The 24,476-nt window shown below is 38.0% G+C and overlaps 1 protein-coding gene across 2 annotated transcripts; it reads left to right on the top strand.

Annotated features, from left to right (window-relative positions):
• The first annotated feature begins 53 nt into the window (after nucleotides 1–53).
• LOC139934646 (uncharacterized) lies at nucleotides 54–22,875 on the top strand. 2 transcript variants are annotated; one of them, XM_071928964.1, is made up of 13 exons: nucleotides 54–160; nucleotides 683–1,418; nucleotides 6,374–6,521; nucleotides 9,758–9,894; nucleotides 11,678–11,813; nucleotides 12,701–12,802; nucleotides 15,130–15,260; nucleotides 15,771–15,877; nucleotides 17,000–17,156; nucleotides 18,567–18,671; nucleotides 19,785–19,943; nucleotides 21,780–21,875; nucleotides 22,739–22,875. In XM_071928964.1, the coding sequence occupies exons 2-13, from the start codon at nucleotides 1,149–1,151 to the stop codon at nucleotides 22,805–22,807; spliced, it is 1,617 nt and encodes a 538-aa protein (XP_071785065.1). In that variant the 5' UTR covers nucleotides 54–160; nucleotides 683–1,148; the 3' UTR covers nucleotides 22,808–22,875. The 2 variants fall into 2 exon arrangements, with proteins under 2 accessions (XP_071785065.1, XP_071785074.1); XM_071928973.1 differs by having other exon boundaries at nucleotides 160–249.
• Nucleotides 22,876–24,476: the final 1,601 nt, after the last annotated feature.

Genomic DNA, 24,476 nt, shown 5'->3' with positions numbered 1-24,476 from the left:
GTGAGAGTACGAACAAAAATGGGAATTCCTTAACGTTGGGAGCTGCATTATTTCATGAAAATTACGGATTTGTGAAGAATATATGACGATCAAAACCCACCGCAGAAAAACATATGCTGCCATGGAATGTGAATCTGTTGAAATTTGTGCTTTCTTGCAGGTAAGATTTGAGTTATGAAGCTGTGAAAATTTTCCGCCCCAGAAATGTACCCTGATGTCCAGGACGTCACTGTAGTACAAAACGAAATTGTAAGGCCGCCAGGGCTACGGAGGGCTCTACCATTTCATAGCTGGAGGGGTGTTGTGTTTAAAGAAATCATTTAAATGGCAGGCAGAGACGGTGTCTCACGCAAAGCATCATACACTGAGTCCGAACTGTTCCTGATTGATTCAGGAACGAGTGACCGGTCAGTATACGGTGCTCGGATGGCTGGAAAAGACTTCCATGGGACCGGAGACAACTCGACCTGGCTCCAAGCGACTCGTGTGACATCAATAGCAAAAGCATGGCCGGCTAGTGTAGTCGGCAGTGGCATGTTGTCCAAGCTGACTGTGCAAAGCCTTTCGGCCCACGTTTTATTTTATTTGACAGTAATTGTTGGCAACGTTCATTTTCAGCACAGGGGTTCGACAAAATTTAGATACATTACGGTTATTTTTCATGTTTTTTTCCCCCTTACAGAGAAGGCCTTAAGGATATTCCTGCCTATTCTTCAACACTGGTAGACGCGCTGATCTAGACGTAGCTGTAGCCGAAGTCGTCGTTTCGGACACGGCATTAGTTTCCTATGTGGAGGATAGAACCTTCGGAGAAGACAGATTGCCCTGCTTGGTAAAGCCCTCTGTTGGTAATACAGTAACCAATCGGCCAGCAATGTGACGAGATCGTCTTGCACAGAGACTACTACAAATCAGGGCCGTTCTTTTGCGTTCATACGTAGCTAGCTGTATGTTGTATGTCTTCACACTTTAGTGAGAAAGGCTGTCACATACGGACTTCATGCAGCGCATACAAACACACGTGCAACCCGAATAGCATGACCAGTGCCGTGAACGTGTTGGATAACGGAGTTCAATACTACATGGTTTCACAGATTTAATACAAGTGCAAACTTACTCAAAGCACTCAACGGATTGGAACAAAAAGTATGACGAGCCAGCAATTGAAATCCTCAAAATCAAGCGGCAAATACAAAGCTGTGAATGGAGCTGAAGACAAGAAGGCTGGTGGCATCTTCAGCAATGGTGACAGTTCCGACATGGCGTTGACGACGGCGGCAGTAACATCACCAGCTGGGCGCTCGCCGATTCTTACGGCCGACCAGGCAGTGGAGCTCGGGGGCTACGACTTCACTTTTGAGAATATCGTCTTCGAGGGTGGAGGAAATAAGGGTCTTTCTGCTACAGGGGCAATTCGGGTTAGTACATAAGTATTTATATTAAGAAATAATTTTAACTGGTTACTTCATCATGGAGGAAGATAAACTTCTCCTCCATGCATCAGGCATGTGATTGTGAGATTTCCTCTTTTAATAAGATGATTTCCTCTTTTGGGGGTTTTGATTTTTCTCTTTTTGTCTTCACTTTCTGTGTGCAAAAGTATACTCTATAAGAATGTTATCTTTCACCTTTTTTCCAGCGCGTTTTTCCCTTTACCTCTTCTTTCATGGACAGTTACTGACATGCCTCACACTCACAAGATGGATGGAGGGTTGTATCGAGCATTTGCCCATGTATAAATAAATATAATGCATGAAGTAAGAGTAATAAAACCTTCCTCCATAAAGAGCAAATAGGTTCTACATGGTAATAGTGAACCAATTGTATATAGACCATTGGTGAAATACAATGACATATATCCACGGTGCAATATAGAGTGGTAAGGTACCCCCTCTCTTACCAAGGGTCTCATACAGTGCAAACCGAGGTCATTACAAACAAAGGGACATAGAGAAAGGACCACTTCTCTACATTTGTTTATACTACGTTTGTTTATACTAATGTAATACCCAATGTTCTGTTCCACCTTTATTTAGAACACTGCCGGGTAGGCCTACCGATCCCAACTTGAATGTTACAGTTGACTATTGGGATGATAGCTCTTACGGTGTTGTTACCGCCTATTAGTGCGTCCATATACCCAATGTCCTGTCCCAATAGAACAACCGGTCCCAACTTGAATGTTACAGTTGACTATTGGGATGATTCTACAGCTGTTACTGTGTTTTTATCGGCTAGTGCGTCCATTCTCTATATTCTATCTCAAAAGAAGTAATACCCAATATATTCTGTTCTGTCCCAACTTTAGAATACCACCGGTCCCAACTTGAATTCGTTAACAGTTGACCGGGAAGCTGTTACTGTGTTGTCATCGCCTAGTGCGTCCGTTCTCTATATTTTATCTAAAAGAAGTATAACTACCCTATGTTCCGTCCCAACTGTATAGTAGAACATTACCGGTCCCAACTTGAATGTTACAGTTGACTATTGGGATGATTATAACAGGTGAATACGGAACAGACCATTGTTATCGCCCAGTGGGTCACCTGTCATAATATAAAGGAAGTAGCGCGGTCTGGCAAGCTGTGTCGGAACAAATAAGATTATAAGATGTACGTTTATTCAATGTTACAGAATGTCATAGTGAATAATTCAACATGTTATATAATCAAATTTAAGCACGTGTACATTTTACAACGGTATTGCGAAAGTGAATCTTAAACAAATGGCAACATCTATGTCCGGGTGAAGCACCAGCTTTTGTTCCACAGCCTATGGATGGACAAACAAAATGACAGACATGATCCGTTGACTACCACAACTTTTCTGTAGAATGACAACAACCAATCCAACGGGGATGCTAAAGTAAACTGACCTCCACGTCAACTTTACCGCGACCATGATGTAAAACTAACAACAGGCCGAAAGAGGTCGGGAAGAATTAAATGTTTTATAGATAAATCCATTAAAGCCAGTGGACACTATTGGTAATTGTCAAGGACCAGTCTTCTCACTTGGTGTATCTCAACATATGCATTAAATAACAAATCTGTGAAAATGTGAGCTCGATTGGTCGTCGGAGTTGCGAGATAATAATGAAAGAAAAAACACTCTTGTCAAACGAAGTTGTGTGCTTTCAGATGCTTGATTTCGAGACCTCAAATTCTAAACTTGAGGTCTCGAAATCAAATTCGTGGAAAACTACTTTTTTCTCGAAAACTACTCCACTTCAGAGAGAGCCGTCTCTCACCAACCTCTCCCCATTACTCGTTACCAAGTAATGTTTTATGCTAATAATTATTTCGAGTAATTACCAATAGTGTCCACTGCCTTTAAGATGTCGACGGATAAATGCTTTACATCTAGATCATTACCTATTTGTTAATAACATAAGATGTAGATAAGTTTGTTGAGCGGTTACGTCTTAAAGGGAAGGAACACGTTTGGTACGTTACTCAAAACAAATATTAACTTAAAAACTGACTTGGTAACGAGCATTGGAGAGCTGTTGATAGTATAAAACTTTGTGGGAAACGATTCCCTCTGAAGTAATGTAGTTTTTGATTAATAATAAGAGGTTATTTTTCACTAAAATAATAAAAGCCTTCTAGCTATAGAAGTCTTTTATTCCAATCTGAAAGCACACAAATTCGTCTTACAAGGGTGTTTTTTCTTTCATCATTTTCTCGCAACTTCGATGACCGATTGAGCCCAAATTTTCACAGGCTTGTTATTTTATGCATATGATGGGATACACCAAGTGAGAAGACTGGTCTTTGTACCTTCCCTTTAAGCCAAACTGCGATTCTGTCAAAAGGTCATTTTTTAATAAAACACATATGAGTGGAGTATAATTAACTTCGAAAATGTTGATAAAACAGAGATGGGTCTATAAATGTAATGCTTGGAGCCTACTCATTTCTCAAAAAACTTCAGCACCTCAGTAAGTAAAATTTCAAGGGAAGCTTTCTACTATCATAATCTTCAAACTGCGTAAGTTTAGTGTAAATCTGTGGACATTGTGTTTTTTGTTGGAAAAAATGCCATCAACTGTCATTATAAGGTAGTTTAGAGCAAGTTTAGAGTTCAGTATAGTATTATAGATGGTAGGTTTCATGACCCGAAATTGGCGCGGATCGGAAACTTCAGCGGGCACTGAAATAGGGGTGAAGTATGAGGTTCGTGAAGTAACAGCGGACAATACGCAATGAGATGAACCAAACCAACAATCGAGAGGGTCGTGGTCGATGATACCCGGTTTACCGTGGGTCAGTTTTGTCCGCTGTACAAATGCTTAAATCGTGCTTAAATGAACGTGTGACTTGCCCTTTTGTTTATTTCGGTGACAAAGGAATTTCTCCTTGTACTGAAGTTTAACTTCCAACTTGACCCTCAGATCATAAAGGTCACGTCACAAGACAGTTCCTGATAAGAGACACTAAACTCTTCCACTTGACCGAGAGAATAATTGAGAGGAAGAAGGTTGTATGGGATGGAAATTTGTATAAATAGTTTTCGTCTCTCTATACCGTACATGTTTATGTTACCCTTTTTGGAACCTTTTGTGAGGAGTTTAAATCAAGTTTGCTTGATCAGTACAGTACTGATTTGCATAACATTCCCTTTCTGCCCCCAAAATGGCCGACCGTGTTAGTTCGTAAAGTAAAAATAACAGGAAAAAATACATAATTTCGAGGCATATTTGTGTGGATCATTATTTTCCACTGGTAAAAACATCTTTCTAACCATTGCAATTCGTAACAAACGGTTTCGAACGCTAATCCCCCCATAGACCAACTCGCCCGATCCAAGGCACCGTGTCCCTTCAAGTTCATGTCTCAAAGAGTAAAGCTTCAACATTGGTGAGCCATAAAGGCCAAGTACTGCTCTGCATTGTGTTTGTTATCAAAAGGGTATAGGTGTTGTTCACCGTCTGCTGTTATTCTAAGAAGCTTTTCTGTCTGAAACCGGAATGACCTCATTCTAAAGGATCAGCCCCCGCCAGCAGCGCAGGGTCTTTGCTTACGCAAGCAGGCCCGCTGAGCATGCTGAGTGCTTCATTGTGGTTTCATTTTCGGTGATAATGTGCCATACACCTGGCGGTGAATGTCGTATAAAAGTAAAGGTTCAATTTGATGCTATGTCAATATAATGATAGGCATAATACTGTTGTACTCGGCTACAAAAGAAATTAAAGCATTATATTTTTCTGGTAAACAAAAATAAATGAGCAGTGCCAGTTCTAACTCTAAAGAAACTAATGCTTCATATTGGTTTTGTCCACGCAGGAAAGAATAAATGAGCAGTGCCAGTTCTAACTCTAAAGAAACAAATGCTTCATATTGGTTTTGTCCACGCAGGAAAAATAATCCGTAATTGAAATAAAGACTCAATCTGAGAAACGTTTCACGCAGGAACGTTTCTCAGATTTGTGTTTTGATTCCCATTCTCTAAAACCTATTTGAAGGGAATTGTTTCTAAGAAATGTTATACACAATCAACAGCTGCATTTATGTAGGTGCTCATTTTGGAGTGATTCCCAAAAGTAAGGCCCTATCTCTCTTTAATCGTCGCAGCCAGTAGGGCCTACTCAAGTCAGGAACAAACACAAATTCTGCATAGATTATTGCGTGCATGACGGGTCGGCAGGCACACTTCGGAATTTTGACATTGTTGTCTAAACGAGAAGGGAAAAAAACTCAGTGAAAAGACTATACATGTAAAAACCAGTAGATTCTCAAGTTTAGAAAGATGTGTGTTGTCATTAATATAAATTTTGAACGGAGGTAAAATTCGGCTATGCTGTTTCCTTCAAGATCGTTCAACCAGGGAGATTTCTACCTCCATGATTTTACGCATGTTCTAAAATTCAAAACTTCCGCTAGCGGAATATTTTTCGTAGGTCCAGCCTCCGATAAAATTTTACAAAGGACAACACAAATGTTGTCCTTTCACGACAGTATACACAAGTTGTTGTCCTTTCACACGATGACATTTTTTTCTTTTACAACCACGCTACAAGGGATCCTTGCTATAGTTGCTCTCGTGTGAAAAAGGTGTTACACGTGCCAAAGTTCTTGATGTTGACGGCGATTGTGCCCCAAGTTGATACATTTTTTAGATCGGGTGAATAATTGGTCTCCGTACGGTCGTAGAGTTATGAATCATAACATCAACCTTAATAAAGGTTGCCAGCACGATTTATTTGTTTGGTCTCCCAATGATTTATGATATTACAAAATCTAAACAATTTATTTTGTTAACATTAAAAACAAGATATAACATCAGCATTGTTTATTTATTTGGTTTCCAAAAGTAACCTAAAGCTAAACATATTGTTTCTATTGTTTACTTTTATCCATAATTTACACAGGTTCTTGAAGAGCTCGGATACTGGAGTAAAATCACTCGGTTCGCTGGGGCTAGCGCTGGGGCCATGATCACCGCTTTGGTTTGTGTCGGTTACAATTCACATGACATTGAAGAATTCCTTTGTGGAGATATTGGGAAAGTGTTTCTTGGTTAGTATATACAGACGCCGGGCCAGATTTCATAGAGCTGCTTAGCAATTTTCTGCTGAGTAGAAATGAACGGGATACCACTCAGTCACCAAGTGTATGACACGGTAGTTTGGCTGGTAACCTTATTCTAGTCAGCGTAGTTTTGTTTTGCTTAGCCACGTTTTGTGTTTAAGCAGCTCTATGAAATTGAACCACGATGAATGCGGGTTTGGGGCTCTAATAACCAGTTTGATTATACGCTACAAACAGTAGAATACAAACATTGTATTTGTTGCATCCTTTGTAAATACATCTTTGTTCTTTCCTTTGTTCCTGTAGTTAAAGGCACTGGACACCTTCGGTAATTGTCACAAAGACCAGTCTTCTCATTGTGTGTGTATCTCAATGCTTTAAATAACAATGTGAAAATTTTGACTCATTGGTCGTCGAAGTTGCGGGAAAATAATGGAAGAAAAAACACCCTTGTCGCACAAGTTGTTTGCTTTCAGATGCATTGAATTCGAGACCTCAGCCGAGGTCTCTTATTCAATTCAAACATTTTAGTGAGAAATTACTTTTTTTCTCAAAATACGTTGCTTCAGAGGGAGCCGTTTCTTACAATGTTTTATACTATTTTAACAGCTCTCCATTGCTCTTTTGGAAGTTTTTAATGCTAACAATGATTACACCATGCACCGGTGTCAAATGCAATTGTGTCCGCCATGCTAAACTGTCCGCACCGGACACTTTTGCATATGCAATCGTGTCCGGGGCTATGCAAAAACCGTCCGGTGGACATGTACATGACTTGTACATGTATGTGTGTGCGTAAGCGAGCGTGCATGCACTGAACCTACGTATATGCAGCATGAATATTCACGTATGATTGCAGCGAATACCCAACGGCCGAACATTTCCCATGCCATTCATGGCATGCACTTAAGCTTGTAAAAAAATGGTGAACATGTTCCGTCGACCAAGGGCGTTTAATTTACTTAAAGGACGGTTTTGCTCGGGGCGGACACAACTGCATATGCAAATGTGTGCGGGCGGACACAATTGCATTATGCAGCAGCGTCCGGGCGGACGCGATTGCGTATGCAAAACCGTCCGGCGAACATTTTTGCATATGCAATAATGTCCTCCGGATACTATTGCAAAGAGGACATAATTGCATGCGACACCGGCATTATTCTCTGTCCTGTCATTAAACAGTCGGGACATTTCATCAGCAGCAAAGGTTATTGAGGAATAAGTTCTTATTTCTCCATGAGCACACAGGGTTAACTCGTCACATAATTTGAATATATACCTCCCTTACCATTGATCTACATACGTCACAGTGGTGGTGTCATCAATGTGAACAAAGCTTGAAAATAATCAAAATGGAAAGTTTATGGGCGTGAAGAGAACAGATTAGTTTTGAATTTTGGACTCCGGGACCAACAACTGAAAAGGATCGCCGTTTTGTAAGTGCGAGGAATTATTAGATTGTTGCTGGGGCGAAGACAAATTTTTTAGGCTTTGTGGTGTTCCGTGGAAAGAAGTTCGTTTGACTCCTTTGAGATTGCTTTTTGCGTGTTTTGAAGGTGATGGTGCGTTGTGTAAGAGGTAAAGTATACGGTCGGAGAAGTGTGTGGTGTATTTGGGTTGAGAAAAAAGTATGCGTGCAGCATAGCTTTGGAGCCTTTTTTGATAGTCATAATTGATGCCATTGCCAGCTTGCTTCATTGAGGAGAGAGTTGCAATGTTTTTCTGCCTATAGACAGCAAAAGAGCTCCGACAGCACCGTGGCAGGTTTTTGAGTCATTCAATATATATATATTAGAAGAATGTTAACCGTTAAATTACAAGTCAATCGACTTCAATGCAAAGTCCGCGGCTCTTCATTTACCTCCTTGCAAACAATGTGCTATAAAAACCGTTAGCCCGACCCTTTGTTGGGTGCAGTGACGTAACCAACTCCACGTTGAATCCTTCTAAAACATTCCACCGCTAGATTGCTCCATATAAAACATCTGCCCATATTCAACTTCTTGTCAATAGCATTCCGATGTCAGATGCCAATCTATTGTATTTGTCTTTGTTTTGTTTGTAATAAAATGGCTCGAACCAAATAGCGGACCTTTACAACCTTTTAATTGACGGTAAAACCATAGATTGCCGGGCTGGGCTCAAGTGAGCTGAATAATCTGTCACCCTCCCGTCCAAGATCCTTTCCCCTTTTCCAGGGCAGTTTAATAAGTAAGTGGGTGCAGTATATTTTGGAGGCCAGCATTTCCTACCTCAAATTCAATTTATGTCAATTTGACACAAAGTCTAGAATGTTCAGGCCGAAGGTGAAGCTGCAATGTTGTTTTCTATATATCTTTTGTATAATATTCATGAAAGTGCTGCGTTTAACTTTAGGTCATCCCGAATACTTTGTTTTTGTGCTAGGCACAAAACGGATGTCTTGTTTTTTTAAACTGTGACCAAGTTTTGTCTCACGTGTTTTCTCCATATTAATGTGTTTCACTGTTGTGGAGCACCATATTCTCACAATTGGGGTCTGTTAATGACTTGAACGTAAAATTTAGTTGTCATTTCTCATGAAAAACATAGTTTATAAAAGGAGGCTTGGTGTGTGTGTGGGGGGGGGGGCGTTCAATATATGCTTTAGGAGGTCAATTTATTCGGAATTATCATGTATAGACGATTATTGCATTCAGTTCAGGAGAATGGACGAGAACGTGTAGATTCATTCATAGAATCATAGAGCTATCTCTATACGAGCCGAAGGCGAGTACACTGTATAGCCTCGAAACTACATTTTAGAGTCTAATCTCTGACTTCAACCAATCTCGTGGAGGCCCTAAAGTCTTTGTCAAAAGACGGTTGGTTACATTATATAACTATTTTGCAAAATATATAGGCGTACTTTATTATTAAGTGCTTGCAACAATATCGAGCACAATGTCAAGTTAACAACAAATTTGTGAATTTTGTTGAACAAGAATGATGTTTTAAAGGCACTGGACACTATTGGTAATTACTCAAAATAATTGTTAGCGTGAAAGCTTACTAGGAACGAGCAATGGAAAGCTGTTGATAGTGTAAAACATGAGAAACGGCTCCCTCTGAAGTAACGTAGTTTTCAAGAAAGAAGTCATTTTCCACTAAAATATTTGAATTTGATTTCGAGACCTCACTACACTTTCATCAATAGAGTGACGTCACATAAATAGTTTAACTAATATGAATATTCATGATTACAGATGCAAGGTTTGGCGTACTGAGTTTTCTACCGAACATGTTGCTGCATTACGGCTGCCATCCCGGCGAGAAGATAAATCGATGGTTTGGTGAGAAAGTCAAGGCAAAAATGGGCAATGCTGACTTGACATTTGAAGAGGTATAGTAGAAATGACAATCCAATTCTTATCCATGAAAAAAACTACTCATTTTGTCCGCCAAACCACTCTTTCAAAGAGCCGTATGGCGGAAAGTTTTGTTTAAAGTAAATAAGGGTATACATTCAACTCGATTCAGAGTGAACTTCATTCAAATACCACTCAAAAAGAGTGACACAGACCGACTCACAAAAGAGCAAAACTGTCGCCACTCGAACAAGAGGTTGAAGCATGGAGCGCATTTCACTAGGCAATTGACTCGAAAACGGCGCTCAACAAAGTGTCCACCAAGTAATAAAGAGCTCTGGTTACCTTTGGTAATTCTCAAAGACCATGAGTACCCTCACTTGGTGTATCCCTACATGTGAATAACAAATCTGTGAAAACTAATGGACTACAATGGTCGTCGAAGTTAAAGAAAAAACACCCTTGTTGCACAAAATGTGTGTGCTTTCATCAGATGCACAATAAAATTCTTCTGGCCTGGAGTTATTTAACTTATTTGCCTTAGAAATTAGGCCCACCTCTTTCTCAAAAACTACGTTATTTCAGAGAGAGCTGTTTCTCACAATGGTTTTAAAATACTATCAACCGCTCTCCATCGCTCGTTATTATTTTATTATTATTATTAATGTTTTATTGTCACAGATAAAATATAATTGTACAGTGAAATGCATTTTGGTTTTGTGTGTCTAAAAATATGCCATAGGCCTACAAAAATGCAGACTACAAATTTACAATTATACAAAATACATCGAATCTATATACATTTATGAAAAGTGTTATAATTATGCAGGCGAAATACAAAGACAAAAACAGCACGTTATGAAAGAAGTCAGAAATCAACATTTTGATTAAAATCCATAATTAGGAATACGAACAGCTGTGGGGCAAAATATGATTAGAACCATTATTTAATTGAACGGAATCAATTCTTTGACCACATTGGCTGGGAGAGGTCATTTGCCGGGTGAAACTTGTCATCTAAATAGAGGGGGCTCGTGTTTTTTTTTTTACTCGAAAGAGAGAGATACAGTTGATCAAGTGATGTGAGTTGGCAATGGCAATTATTTTACTTGCAGTGCGAACGATCCGGCTGATCATTCTGTAAGACACTCAACAGTAGAACTTTAACAGAAGTGGCTGACTGATATGGAAACTTCTCAGCCGTCTCAAGAAAAATAACCCTTTGCTGACCTTTCTCAACAATGGAATCGGCATTACATCCCCATTTTAAATCTGATGATAAATGTACACCAAGAAATTTTTAAAAATTTCACTATTTCCACTTCAGAGCAATAGCTGCAGGATTCTTACGAAAATCAACAATAAATTCCTTTGTTTTGCTGACATTTAATTCTAGATTGTTCTCAGAGCACTAGTTAACGATAGAATGCACTTCATTTCAGCACGATGTCTCATCCACACACATGAGTCGTGTCATCAGCGTATTTAACCATAAAATTGCTGACAGAAGTACTGACACAGTCTTAATAATTTATGTAAATAACGAGTACAGCAAATGAGACAAAATGCAACCGTTACCAAGTTATGTGTGACGTTTTTATGCTAACAGTTATTTTGAGTATATTACTAATGGTGTACCATTAGTGTCAAGTGCCTTTGTAACACACACAAGCATTTAACATTACATTACAATTATTCGTTAGTAGACCTTTTTCTTGCTTAGCAAGATTTGAGCTGTTCTAGGCCAAAGTCTTATAATAAAGTCAATTCCTAAGTTGTTTAACTTGGTATGATGTTTTTTTAACGTTTCTACCTTAGCTGTACAGTAAAACCAAGCGTGAGTTGTGCATCACTGTAACCAATATGAACAGTATGGACTGTACATACTGTCATGTTAAAACAACACCAGATATGCCGATCAGGAAGGCTGTACGAATGTCGGCTTGCATTCCAGGTTGGTCTTTAACACCCCACCCTACCCACCCCACCCCACATACACCCCTTCCAACCATTACATTTCTACCTCCATGCACAGATCTCGATAAATAAATAACTTTAAACAAATAGCTCGTCAGGCCAGTCAAAATAAATGTGTCTGTGTTATGACTACCCCCTCGATTCTCAGCCATATCAAATGACAAGGTTTTGTGCGCGAGATATACAATGTATAAAGTAACTAAAGAATTCATTTTATTCAAACAATTTAGAAGAAATATATATTGACTTCAATTTCACCGGACTACTATTCCATTTCACTTGGTTTCGCCTCTGGACCCAATTTCATGGCTCTGCTTATCACCGTATTCTGCAACGGTCACCAGTCTCCGCTAAAATGTGCAAGCGCTGAATTTCTGCGCCATCTGTTGCATGCAAGCGTATTTTTTGAAATGCCTGTAACGTGAATTTCCTGCTTCTGCAAGCACAGATTTTTTTTGTTTACGGTAAAGGAGCCGTGATATTGGTCCCTGAAATTGGTCCCTGAAATAGAACAGTTCAGAAATTTTACCTCGTGATTTGCTCGGCCTATGTTCCATTTGCAACCAATATTTGTGTAAAATCTGTTTTCTTATGTTTTATTTGTCCGGAGAGGACACGGTTCTCACCCAATTGGTCATAAAATCTCACAAAGCGAACATCGATTGAAATCTTCAACAAGATATACATAACTTTTAAAAGGCAAAATGTATTGCTTATACTAGTTCACAGTAGATGTTTAATTTATAATAGATGTTAAATTTGCATCGGGGATGAAGAATATTAGTTTTGGTTTTTACCCATCATACACCGACATGTGTCGGCACTGTGTACTTAGTAGTATATTATTTCACCCATTTTATACAGGTGTGTTTTGCCCAGTACAAGTAACCCATCCAGTTAACAAAACGCATGACTACTTTGTGGACGGAGGAATGCTATGTAACTACCCAATTCACTGCTTTGATGGTAAGGTTTTCTAGTCATGTGTATTTTTAAGTAGTAAAATATAGGCACTGTTATGGGCACGTTTTGTAAATGTCAAAGACCCTGCAGTACTTGATGTATCGAACTTTACGCATAAAATAACAAATTTGTTAAAAGTTTGGATCACTTGGTCATCGAATCTGCCTGAATAAAATGAAAGAAAAAGCACCCTTGCTGCATTACTTTGTGTGCTTTCATTTTCATAATAAAAGGCTTTCGGCTGAAGTAATTTATTATTTAATTGCGAAATTACTTTTTTCTCAAAACTACTTTACTTCAGAGGGAGCCGTTCAACATTTCTACATTGCTCGTTAAAAACTCAACTAAGTTTTTATGCAAAAAATAAATGTTGATTATGAGTAATTTTTTTGAAATAATTCCGTGCGATTGCGATCATCTGCAAAATACTTTACCGTGTTCTGGCATTCAAGTTGACTCGGCGGGTGTGGTACTGCCTTCACATATATATGTGGACCCGGTTCGAATCCCAAACTCTGGCACATTGACCTTTGGATTGGGCTTTTAGTCCCTATGGGTTCTCACTATTGGATGTATCAATATACATGTTTTCTGAAAGTAATTGATGTAATGTTTTCATTGCAATTGAAACTGTATTTCTGAAATCTTTGGGCTCAGTCCATGATAAAAAGTGGGAATGTAAATTCCTTTTGTATGTGTCATCTGTGACTATTCTATGTGAAGTATTAGCTTGACAAGTGTACAACTTTTCCTCTTTTTAAAAAGTTCTCTTTACAAAACCACTGAAATTTTGTAATGTCCTCTTTTTGGGGGGCGGGGAGTTAACAGTTGAATGCCTGATTTGAGAGTGATAACTATAACAAGCTCTGTCGAAAAGTTGAGACAAATTAAAAGAAATCCGCGGTATAAGTGAAGTTAACAATGAGACGTTCACTCGATCCACTGAAGCGAAAGTAGAAGTCCCTTCCGATGCCTACCTACCCAGGTTTATGTTTTAGTTAACAAGTTCTTTTCAGAACTGAGGTGTCTCCTGAATTCCGAAAATTTACTCCGCAAGACAATTTCTCAAAAAAAAAAAATTATTCACCGCAAACTAAATAATTAGTTTGAGAGTGGTTAGTTTGTAAGGCAGTTTTACCAGACAATCCCCAAACGTGACCAAAGCAGCCAATACTTTTAGATGTATTGTGGCTCATCAAGTATAGTTGTCTTATCTTTAAATGTTGACGGAGTGTGTCACCAGCTTAAAGGCAGTGACACAATTGGTAATTACTCAAAATAATTATTAGCATAAAACCTTACTTGGTGATGAGTAATGGGGAGAGCGTGATAGTATGAAACATTGTGAGAAACATCTCCCTCTGAAGTAATGTAGTTTTCGAGAAAGAAGTAGTTGTCCGCGAATTTGATTTCGAGACCTCAGATTTAGAATTTGAGGTCTCGAAATCAAGCATCTGAAAGCACACAACTTCGTGTGACAAGGGTTTTTTTTTCATTATTATCTCGCAACTTCGACGACCGATTTAGCTCAAATTTCCACAGGTTTTGTTATTATATGCATAATTATGTTGAGATACACAAAGTGAGGAGACTATAGTCTCTAACAATTACCAATAGTGTCCAGGGTCTTTAACGCTGACATTTAAGTCAGTTCCAATTCCAGGAGCACCGAAAGCAAAATAGGATTACGTGGCTATGGAACCTTATCTTTGTATACGGCGACCAAAATGGCACATTAGGTTCCGGGAAGGCACTCATGATAGAATGTTGAGGTCGTAATTCGATCGTGATAAGAATAAAACTAGTATAGTCTGACAACAGAAATGACAAATCACTCCATGCATGTATCGTGTCAACATTAAATAACAATTTACAATGGCGTATAAATACTAAAGGGCAATGTGGAAAGATCGTAAGTTCACACTCGAAAGGCAGTGATGTTTTTTAAAACAGTTTTCCTGGTATTTTATAGTCTTTCTGAATTGTTAAACCGTAACCTTTTCAGTTCACTGACGTATTATCCAAACATGGCGGGGTGGGGGTGTGGGTCGACAAAGGCGAGTCATGCTTTAAAAACACCATGAAATGCTGAACGGGGAAAGAGGGGAATGCTTAAAAAAATTTGGCGATATACCTTTCTTGTATCGTAAACTTGCATGTGATCCCCTACACGACAGCATAACGGTTGTATGGCAAAGATTTTGACAAATAGGGAGACCGCCAAAATATAGATCGTTGGTTTGAATCCCGCTCTGTTATAGTTTTCTTTGTTCAACCCCAAAATGATTAAAGTATATTTATTTGTGCCCAATTGTTTGTGATCTTTTTAGGTTGGTATCTGTCAATGGAACATCAAGATTCATTTCTGAAGAAGGTTCAACGATTAGCAGAGTTACCCAAGTTGTGGGATCCCCGGGAACGTTTTGGCAAAAGGAATGACAAGACGATTGGGATTCTTCTGGTATGTATATTTGAAAACTTGCACCTCGTCTTTTGAACAACTCGCCATCTCATACTCGTATACTGCATTCTCATTTTTATTTTTAAATCACAACTTCAAACTTTCCTTTGAAAAAAGTCTTAATATAATGAAGATGATGATTATAGAAAGCTTCCTTTGAAGTATTACTTGTTGAGATGCTGTGGTTTTTGAGAAATGATTTAAACAATGTCACACAAAAAAAAAATTTCTTCTCAGGGGACAAACATTATTCTAACATGTACAACATATTTACCAGTATACTCACTGAGACGAACAATTATTTTCCTGACATTGTTAGACCCATTTCTCAAAAGCCAGGAAGTAATATTTCTTCAAGCTATGCAAGTTACATGTAAATCTGTGGATATTGTGTTTTGTGTCCTATAGAAAGTACCCAAATCCTTTGAGCATTTATATTTAAATCGAAACCAAAGTATTGAAATTTAATCATTCTGTTTCTAAAACTGTTTTTTTAAAAATCCTTTGCAGTACTCTGCAGGAGAGAAAGAACTCATGAAGGATGCCTTGAAGGAACGATTCAAAGACCGAATCATTGAGTCTGAGAGAATCCCACATCCCGAGACAAAACTTGCCAAGTAATTCAGAAATACATATAAATTATTTTTAATAATAATTTAAATTTTTGCGTAAGGTATATACAGAATTCAATTTGTTGTAACTAATTTGTTTAACCATGGTTTAAATCTACCTTAACAGTTTCATTTTATTTTTATATATTTTATTTTTTACATATGAATTTATTGTGCGCGGAACTTTTAATGCAAACAAAAACGGCATGATAAACTTTTGTAAGCGTTTTCAGTCATAACGCTTCAACCCATTGCCCTGTGAATTTCGTTAAAATTTTAAAAGGAAGATAAATTAATCTTCTTATAGTTTTATAGACTGCTGTTTTGACGTCGAGGAATTCATAAAATGTTTATCCTGTTTTGTTTTGTATTGTTGTATAACGGGAACATTTATCACACGCTTCGGCTTTAAGGATGATGCCTCCTTCTGCAGCAGTGGAAATAAATGTTTTATTAGTGATTGATTGACTTATACTCTTTGTCCCATATTCAAAAATACACATCTTTTATATATAATTAAATCATTTTGGTACCCGCTTCTTCGAACTGCCTCAATACATCGGGCTAGCTCGGTGGTCTATAAGTGGTTAGACCATCCTAGCTCTATGGTTAGACAGCAAAAGTAGTGGCACCCAACCCGGGGTAGTTTGCCTTTATTTGTTTGCGCAGAACTTGGGAAAGTACGGAGACAACGGTGCTTTATTACACCTCGGTGTAAACAAACAAACTATAAATCACTCATGCATTAATTGCAACACTGCTGGTTTTCCATTTCCTTTCTTGTATGTATTCTTGCCCGTTCCTTATCTTTATAACTCCGTCCTCATTGTTGTCAGTTTTTATATATAATAATACATCTTTAAGTATGTACGTCCTCTTTGAGTTAAATTGTTCATGTTTAAAAAATATATAAAATAAGCCTTTCTGGCTTCTGTAAATGCCCCCTTTTCGGTTTACTCTGAATCGCGCTCATAATATATATTTTTTCATTTCATTTTAATTTATTATTTTCTTGAGCTGTTGTTGACTGCATTCAACTAAAATAATTGTACTTAATTTGTTTACTATCCTCCCTTTTTTTTTACCAATAATGGGAAAAAATGTTGATTGCATTGAAATTTTTTGCAGTCAACGTGCAGATAAAATAAGAAAACTAGAGAGTGCTGCAAAGGAACACGGTGAACTTGTTGCGTCCATGTCAAGATTCATGCAGGTACTGGATGAGTGTGATATCGACGAGAGTGGAACCATCAGCGTAGACGAGTTTAATACTGCCATGCATAAGGTATAGACCTTACTGTCTTACTACAAAGCCCAATGTTATAGGAGCTGCGTAGCGGCCCAACTCATGCTTACCCGTGCAATTTCCATTTTATAGTGCTGCTATAACCTTATCTAAAGTACACGAAAAGGCCCTGCACGCGGTTGGTCACAACATGGATTTTAATAGCACAAGAATCGTAATTTTTAGCAATTATCCTGTTAAAAACCCGCAAGGCCCGAGGTCAGAACGAAACTCTATTTCCCAGGCATCTGTTTACATTTAAACCGTATAACGTTTTGGGCAGTCCATTACAGCATGCATAGAAAACCTTTGGTAATGTTGTCAAAGACCATAGTCAGTTGGTGTGTCCCTCAAATATGCATCTATCTGTGAAAATTTTAACTCGGTCATCAAAGATGGGACTAAGAAAAACCAAGAGGGCCATGAAAGAAAAAACACCATTGTTGCACACAATGTGTGCCTTCATCCCTATAAAGGGCTTCAGGCCTGGAGTCTTTTAATATAATTATGGGTGAGAAACTACCTCTTTCTCAAAAACTATACGTTACTTCAGAGGGACCCATTTTTCACAATTTTTCATATCAACAGCTCTTCATTGCTCTCCATTGCTCTTTGACACCAAGCTGTTACAACAACAATATTTTGAATAATTACTAATAGTGTCCAGTGCCTTTAAGTGTCACTGGTATGCAATGTCATAAATGCCTTTGACCCTGTGATCACCCGTTACAATAACACCTGTGGTGTTCCATAACTCCCAAATAATAAAACATCATAGCGGTTACGTGTAAATATAAAAACTGGGGGGGGGGGGTGTTTTTGTCCACGTATTCTCAAATATTCATCCCTATGAAGACACATTGATACGAGACTTAAACCTTTTAAATAAATAGATAATATATTTTGATCGTTGGCAGGGGTCTAGTTTTACACATCTCTTGATGACATTATACTTTTGTTTTAACCTTGACAGCCCCTGTCCAACTTGTAATCATTGTCATACATATTTTATGTCTAAAGATTGAAAATAAATAAAATATGATAGAATAAATAAATATAAAACGCTCAGTCTTGGACAACCCAAAGTCACTTAGTGTTAATAAATCAAGCTTCTGGATCAAGGGCTTCTAACCAAGAAGATATTGTGTAATATTTATCCCTTTTTCATTCTCTTGAGGACAGTTGTTATACTTTTGTTTTAGCTTGACAGCCCCTGTCCAACTTGTGACCAATGTGTACAATGTCTACAGATTTGGAAAATAAACTAAAATAAAATAAATAGATATTAAACGCTCAGTCTTGGACAACCCCAAGACACTTAGTGTTAATAAATTAAGCTTCTGGATCAAAGACTTCAAACCAAGAAGATAACGTCATCTCTTGTGTATTATTTATCCTTTTCTCATTCAGAAACCTTCAAAGTTTACAGATGAGGACAAGGCGCGACTATTTGGGGAAGACTTTAGAGATACTGAAGCTCTGTTCAAGAGATTAGACACAACGGAAGATAACCAAGTAAGCACAATCGGCTCTCGTTCTAAATATTAATAATATAGGGAGGTTTAGCTGCACGTTAAGCGAGCAAAAACGTTAAACGTGAACGTCCGAAAATTGTGTCGTTTCTAGGTGACGTCACCACTTTGGGCTTGACGTCTGCACGTACCATAGAGAAAGGACCACAGAAAAATATTTGGTCCTTTCTCTATGCACGTACGTGCCTGACGTGGTAATTGATAACTTCACGGGGACGTTTGCCTAAAACGTGAGATTTTTACAACAAAATAAACGTTCACGTTCACGTTTTTGCTCGCGTAACGTGCAGAAACCTCCCTAGATGGCAATTTGTAAAACGCGCCAAATCTGTCAACTTGACACTCCTTGCGGATGTTATTATGAACATGATATTGTGTTGAACATTACAGTACAGACTTGGCACAAATCAAAAAGATACAAGTTATTCAAACAGAGTAAAGGGTTGATCAAAAGAAAGTTTTTAGCTGGTCTTTGACAGTTACCAAAAGTGTAGAGTGCCTTTTAACAAAAACTGTATTTTACTTGCAACACATTGGCATTACGTTGTTCTTACAAAAAGGTAGCCACTGGATTGGTTTCAATGTTCACATTTTGGTTGTGGCTTATTTAAAACTAGAGCAGAGGGTGTGAATTGAATTATTGTTTTAAAAACTATATTATTAGAAGCATGCATTCCCGTGTAAGACCCAGTTCACCAGGTCATTGATGGGAATGAATAAAGACATACTGCAAATCATTTGAGATGTTCTTGGTGTTTTATGCAAACCACTAAGTCTAGCTTTCACTTGCACATTTTCACCAATGATCATCTAATCATATCATTATTTTGCGCACCATATCATTTTCTCAGCACACTGTTACTTATAAAAAAAAAACCAGTACTAAACAGTAAAAGCTGATCTACAATCACACACTATTGAAGCAGCATTCAGCTTCTGAGGCTGACTTTCTCCTGAAGATGATCAGAGCGTTGATCGAAACGTCGTGAAACCCAGTGCAACTCATTATACAGATATCTTTTTCCACTGTGTTGCAACACGAACTCTTACCAGTAATTTGTTAACCTATACACAATCAACACTTTCAATTCCGCAGATAAGTTTCAAGGAACTGCTTTCGTTTGCGGACAAGAAAGGGTTGAGTATCATGGAACACTTCCGGGGTTACCAAAGGCATGACATTACGAGTTTACGTAGCTACTTTGGTACGATAATGGAAACCTTGCTGCTCAATATGAAAAGAATATTCATTCAGGTAAATTCATGTTATTTCTTTCAAACAATACAACCTAAAACGGACTAGGCTGCTTCCGAGGTTCCTTGACAAAACTCGCAGTGAACTGAAAAGACCGAGGTATTTCGCGCCACAAAAACTAAACAATTTACAGAGTTTCACAAAATGGAAATACTTTGACACCCGTGGAGGAAGACCTAATCATCTGAATTTGAAATACATTTGGCAAAGGAAGTAGTGACCCCAAAATAGACAGTTAGATACATTTGGAAAGCTGTCACAATTGCTTTTCAAAACTCAAAACCGCTTCATTCTCTGAGCACTTAAATAAGATATCAATAAAAACCACAAGGGAAACTGACTGGGTAAATTTTGAAATGATTTTTGGGGTTGAACAAAGAATTGACTAGCCGGCATGTTAATCCGGAGGTCGTTGATTCGAATCCCACTCTAGTCAATTCTTTGTTCAACCCCAAAAATCATTTCAAAATTTACCCAGTCAGTTTCCCTTGTGGTTTATACTGATATCTGAAACAAAAAGTCGCATCCCCTTAAGGTGATCCCCTAGTTCCTGCTTCCCAGGTTGTATCGTAATTTGGGTGTGATCCCTGGCTACACGGCAGTTAACGGTTGTATGGCTTCTGACTGGCACCCCCAAACAAAGATATTGACAAAATAGGGACACCGCCAATATAGGGCTAGATAGCTCAGTTGGTAGAGCGCCGGCACGTTAATCCGGAGGTTGTTGGTTCGAATCCCACTCTATTCAATTCTTTGTTCAACCTCAAAAATCAACTTAAATAAGAGTAACAGGTGCATTTTTAAATAAATTTTTTTCACTTTTGGTAGCAACTTTTCTAAAAATTGTCACTTTTCAAAAATGTCAAAATTATGCTGTTTTTCTCCATAAAATATCTAGGAGAACATAGCTAGAATTGGGTGCACATACCGAGCCAACAAGAGGAGGTGGAATTGTCTTTCCCCTGTTGCTCAACACTATTAAATTAATTTGTAAAATCTACAGCATGTCTTTTCACAATTTGGAAGGGAAAATGGTAACAGAAAATGTGTTGTTTTAACATCCTGTTTTGATAGCAATGTTAGGACTATTATTAGTGACAATTTTATACTGTAAATTTGGAAATAAACCACAAATGAAAAATGCAGTTAAAAATTACCCTATTGTGTGTATAGACGATGTGACCTGTGACATCACATAATTGCAAAAGAGCCACAGAGCCTGGACTTCCTGCAGGCACGATTTGTACACAGCCTAATGGAAAAAAACATAAAATCTTATATTTTATGGAGTTTGCACTGTCTAATTCTTATCAACTTTTGATATGATTAAAGAGGCACCTCTCAAAACTTGTCCAGCTTTTACTTTCATAATTCTTGGATTTTTGTGGAAATTATGACACAAAAAGTCAACTTTCTCATATGACCTGCAATATTGTGCCTGCCAGAATACTCAAAGATTGTACAACTTATAAACAAAGTTCATACAGGCCCACTGACAAATTTATTGGTGGTCATTATGTTCGATGTAAATACAAAGGACCGTTTGCATTCATCAAAAGGTCAGGCTGTGTGTGCACTCTGTACAAATACACAAGACGCCATGTTTATTTTACCTTTAGCCCACCAGCAGCTTAGGATATGGCTAGATTTACACCGTCATCATGTGTTGATGTACAGGACATCCTTAACAACATTCTTAGCAACAGGATAGCCGTAGCCGTAAATTCTGATACGGCGTGGAATCACCGGGGTCCGGCTCACAAGTTTCACTGGAAGGATTTCTTCAAATCTAAATGACTTAACAAGACAACTTTTAAACTTGATTTTGCTGTGTAGGCAGGAGATGTTGACCGAACCATTGGAATTGACACTGGCTACCTGGACACACTAGACTTCAACATGGAGAAACCAGATCAGAATTATTTGGTTGAGGTAAAACAAAACAATTCAAGTCGTAACATATACCACTGTTTTTTCCTGCATTGGATATAGGTTTATTTACATAGTAACTCGTGACCCACAGGCCAAAATACTAGAATGTTACAATATTGAAATTGTACTTATAGATATATGTACATGTATAAAAAAACAACCTAGTAAAACACTGTTTTCAATAAAATCCTTGAAATGAGAAGTGAGAAAGTTATCATAGCACTAATAGAACAATAGGAAAAAGGCAGTTATGGTTTGCCGACAAATATTATTTTTAATCTCAATTGGCGAAATAAAATAAGAAATAAGGAGTGAGAAATAAGTTTTAAAAAACCAGGTTTCGTCATAATATTGCAGAATAGTGTTTAGTAGGAAGATAAAATAAGAAATAATGAGTGAGAAGTAAGTAAAAAGAACAGGTTTCGTCATAATATTGAAAATTATATGTTTTGTAGGAAGATGTTATTTAAAATTGCTTATTGCTTAAAGAACGAAATCAAATGAGGAAGTTAAAAAAGTATTTCAGTGATTTGTAATCTGACACATCAGGTTGGAGTTTTTCCATTTTGGCAAACTTCAACTCGTTTAATTTAACTTGATAATATTATTAATTGTGGATAGATCTCAAAATTAGGTAGAGTACTAATCTATCTCTGGCTTATTCCTTTTCTGGCTTACTTTTAAATAATTTGAACCTGTGTAATTTTGTTGGTAAGCAGTTTGCAACAGCTAAAATTCCCCATTGTTACTCAGCTTAACCCTTCGTTTCACTTTCATTTTGTATTCCTAGTAGTTGGGTATTTATTTATCTTGGCTTGTTAAAACTACAAGGTGCTCACGGTAGTTTTTGTTTCTCTATGCAGCAAGGAAAGCTGGGCTGCATTGCATATCTCCGTGAGCTTATCGATGGGAATTCGATGGTTCGTAAATAACACGGAAACAACTTATCCCTTGATGACAAGAATTTACCACCTTCCTGCGGGACCATGTTGGGAGTCAAATTGCAATGAATGTATTCTTTGTAGTACAACCATGGAGGTAGATCAACCAACCATGCATGCGTGGAACTGCTGGGAACCAGACATTGTAAACCATCTGAGTGTAGACAACCTTCAAAATGGCAGAGACGATAGCCTAACTATTATGCCCATCCCCCAGTCTGTCATCACATGCCTTTTTGGTCTACAAGAATTCCAGGCTTACCTTTATAGGGCTTACCAACAATCAATTGCTAATGTCTTTCGCCTACGCACCAGCTAGCTTGTTTCATGTGAGCTAGTATACAAATATTGACTGCTTCGAGTGCTATAAAACAAATGACTGCTTTTACTCGTGCAATGGTTAAAACTATGACTCCCGAGGTGATCCCCGGAGCGTTCTATTTTCCCGAGGCGAAGCAGTCAATATTTGTTTTATAACACCCCAAACATTTCTAAATACTGTACTATAGTTACAGACCTGAATGCTACAATCCACGGACGACGCGAATACAGATTGCGAAAACTTTTACTGTGCTGCATGTAGTGTCATGTAATCCGAAATGGTTACAGACTATTAATTTAGGCCTTTTGACTTCTGTTTTGTTTCTTATTTGAGTGCACCATCCCCACTGTAGATTGTTTGTACGGGATACCCACACCAGTTATTAACCAGATCCCAGTTGCCATTTATTTAATGCTTGCTGGCGAATAGGCTTAGAGCTCGTACAGACCATAGAGTAAGGACAGAGATGGACAGACACTGGGCTAAAGTCGGTTTCAATGTATCGGCGAGGGTGGTTTATTGCCGAAACCACAGTCGGTTTCATCTTTTATTTAGGTCCTCACAAGTGACGAGGACAAGTTGCGTAACATACCCATGGGGTAAAAACCAAAATGAATATGTGCACCCATAGTGAAAGCAAGCATCTTTTGTACACGATTGTATAGCGGATGTTGTTATGGGTTGTGTTGGGTCTCGCGGTGCCGTGTGATGTGACCTTGTGAACGCAAGATTATTTTTACGACTTATCACGTAGCTATTTCCACCTCACGCGTCCATGTACATATGTATGTCCTTCGACTGAAGGAAGTTGTCCAAAAGAGGGCGCTTTTTGATGATCATTAAGATCTTTTAAAAAAACTTTGTGTCTCAGATTTTAAACAGCCTATACCTCCCAAGTCAAAGATTCCATGTTGCTTTATAGATAAATAGAACGCCCCTCCCCAGAAGGTCAAATATCAAGACTGGTTTTAATTGAGTTCAGAGAGAGTTATTTTGCGTACTTATGGGTTCAGCTGATCCGCCGGTTCTACAGCTTGTGAACACACTAACAAAGCAAGAACATGATTGAATGCTTGTGTTGTTAAAATTCACAGATGGTCTTCCTTCAAATATTTATATTTAATCAGAAAATAATAGAAAACTAACTTCTTGCCCTGACAGAGTAAAGCTGTGTTTATAATTGGCAACATTTTAGCGTAATAAATTTTTAGAACCCACTACACACATGAAATAACAAAAGTATTGTAAGTTTTGTTTAATGAAAGACTATAAAAGTACTGTGGCTGTTGAAAAGATATTTTTAATATATAAGTATATACATTTTTAAATTATCACTGG

Source organism: Asterias amurensis, chromosome 1 (assembly GCF_032118995.1).
Source record: "Asterias amurensis chromosome 1, ASM3211899v1".
Taxonomy (NCBI): domain Eukaryota; kingdom Metazoa; phylum Echinodermata; class Asteroidea; order Forcipulatida; family Asteriidae; genus Asterias; species Asterias amurensis.
The sequence above is the reverse complement of the archived record's forward strand: the minus strand, read 5'-3'. Positions and strand labels throughout refer to the sequence as shown.

Excerpts from the sequence above, each read along its gene's own strand:
- LOC139934646 (XM_071928964.1), top strand. The coding sequence starts at position 1,149 with ATGACGAGCCAGCAATTGAAATCCTCAAAATCAAGCGGCAAATACAAA. Across the intron at positions 1,419-6,373 it reads CTGCTACAGGGGCAATTCGG|GTTCTTGAAGAGCTCGGATA; the intron begins GTTAGTACATAA and ends TAATTTACACAG. Across the intron at positions 15,878-16,999 it reads CCCGAGACAAAACTTGCCAA|TCAACGTGCAGATAAAATAA; the intron begins GTAATTCAGAAA and ends AATTTTTTGCAG.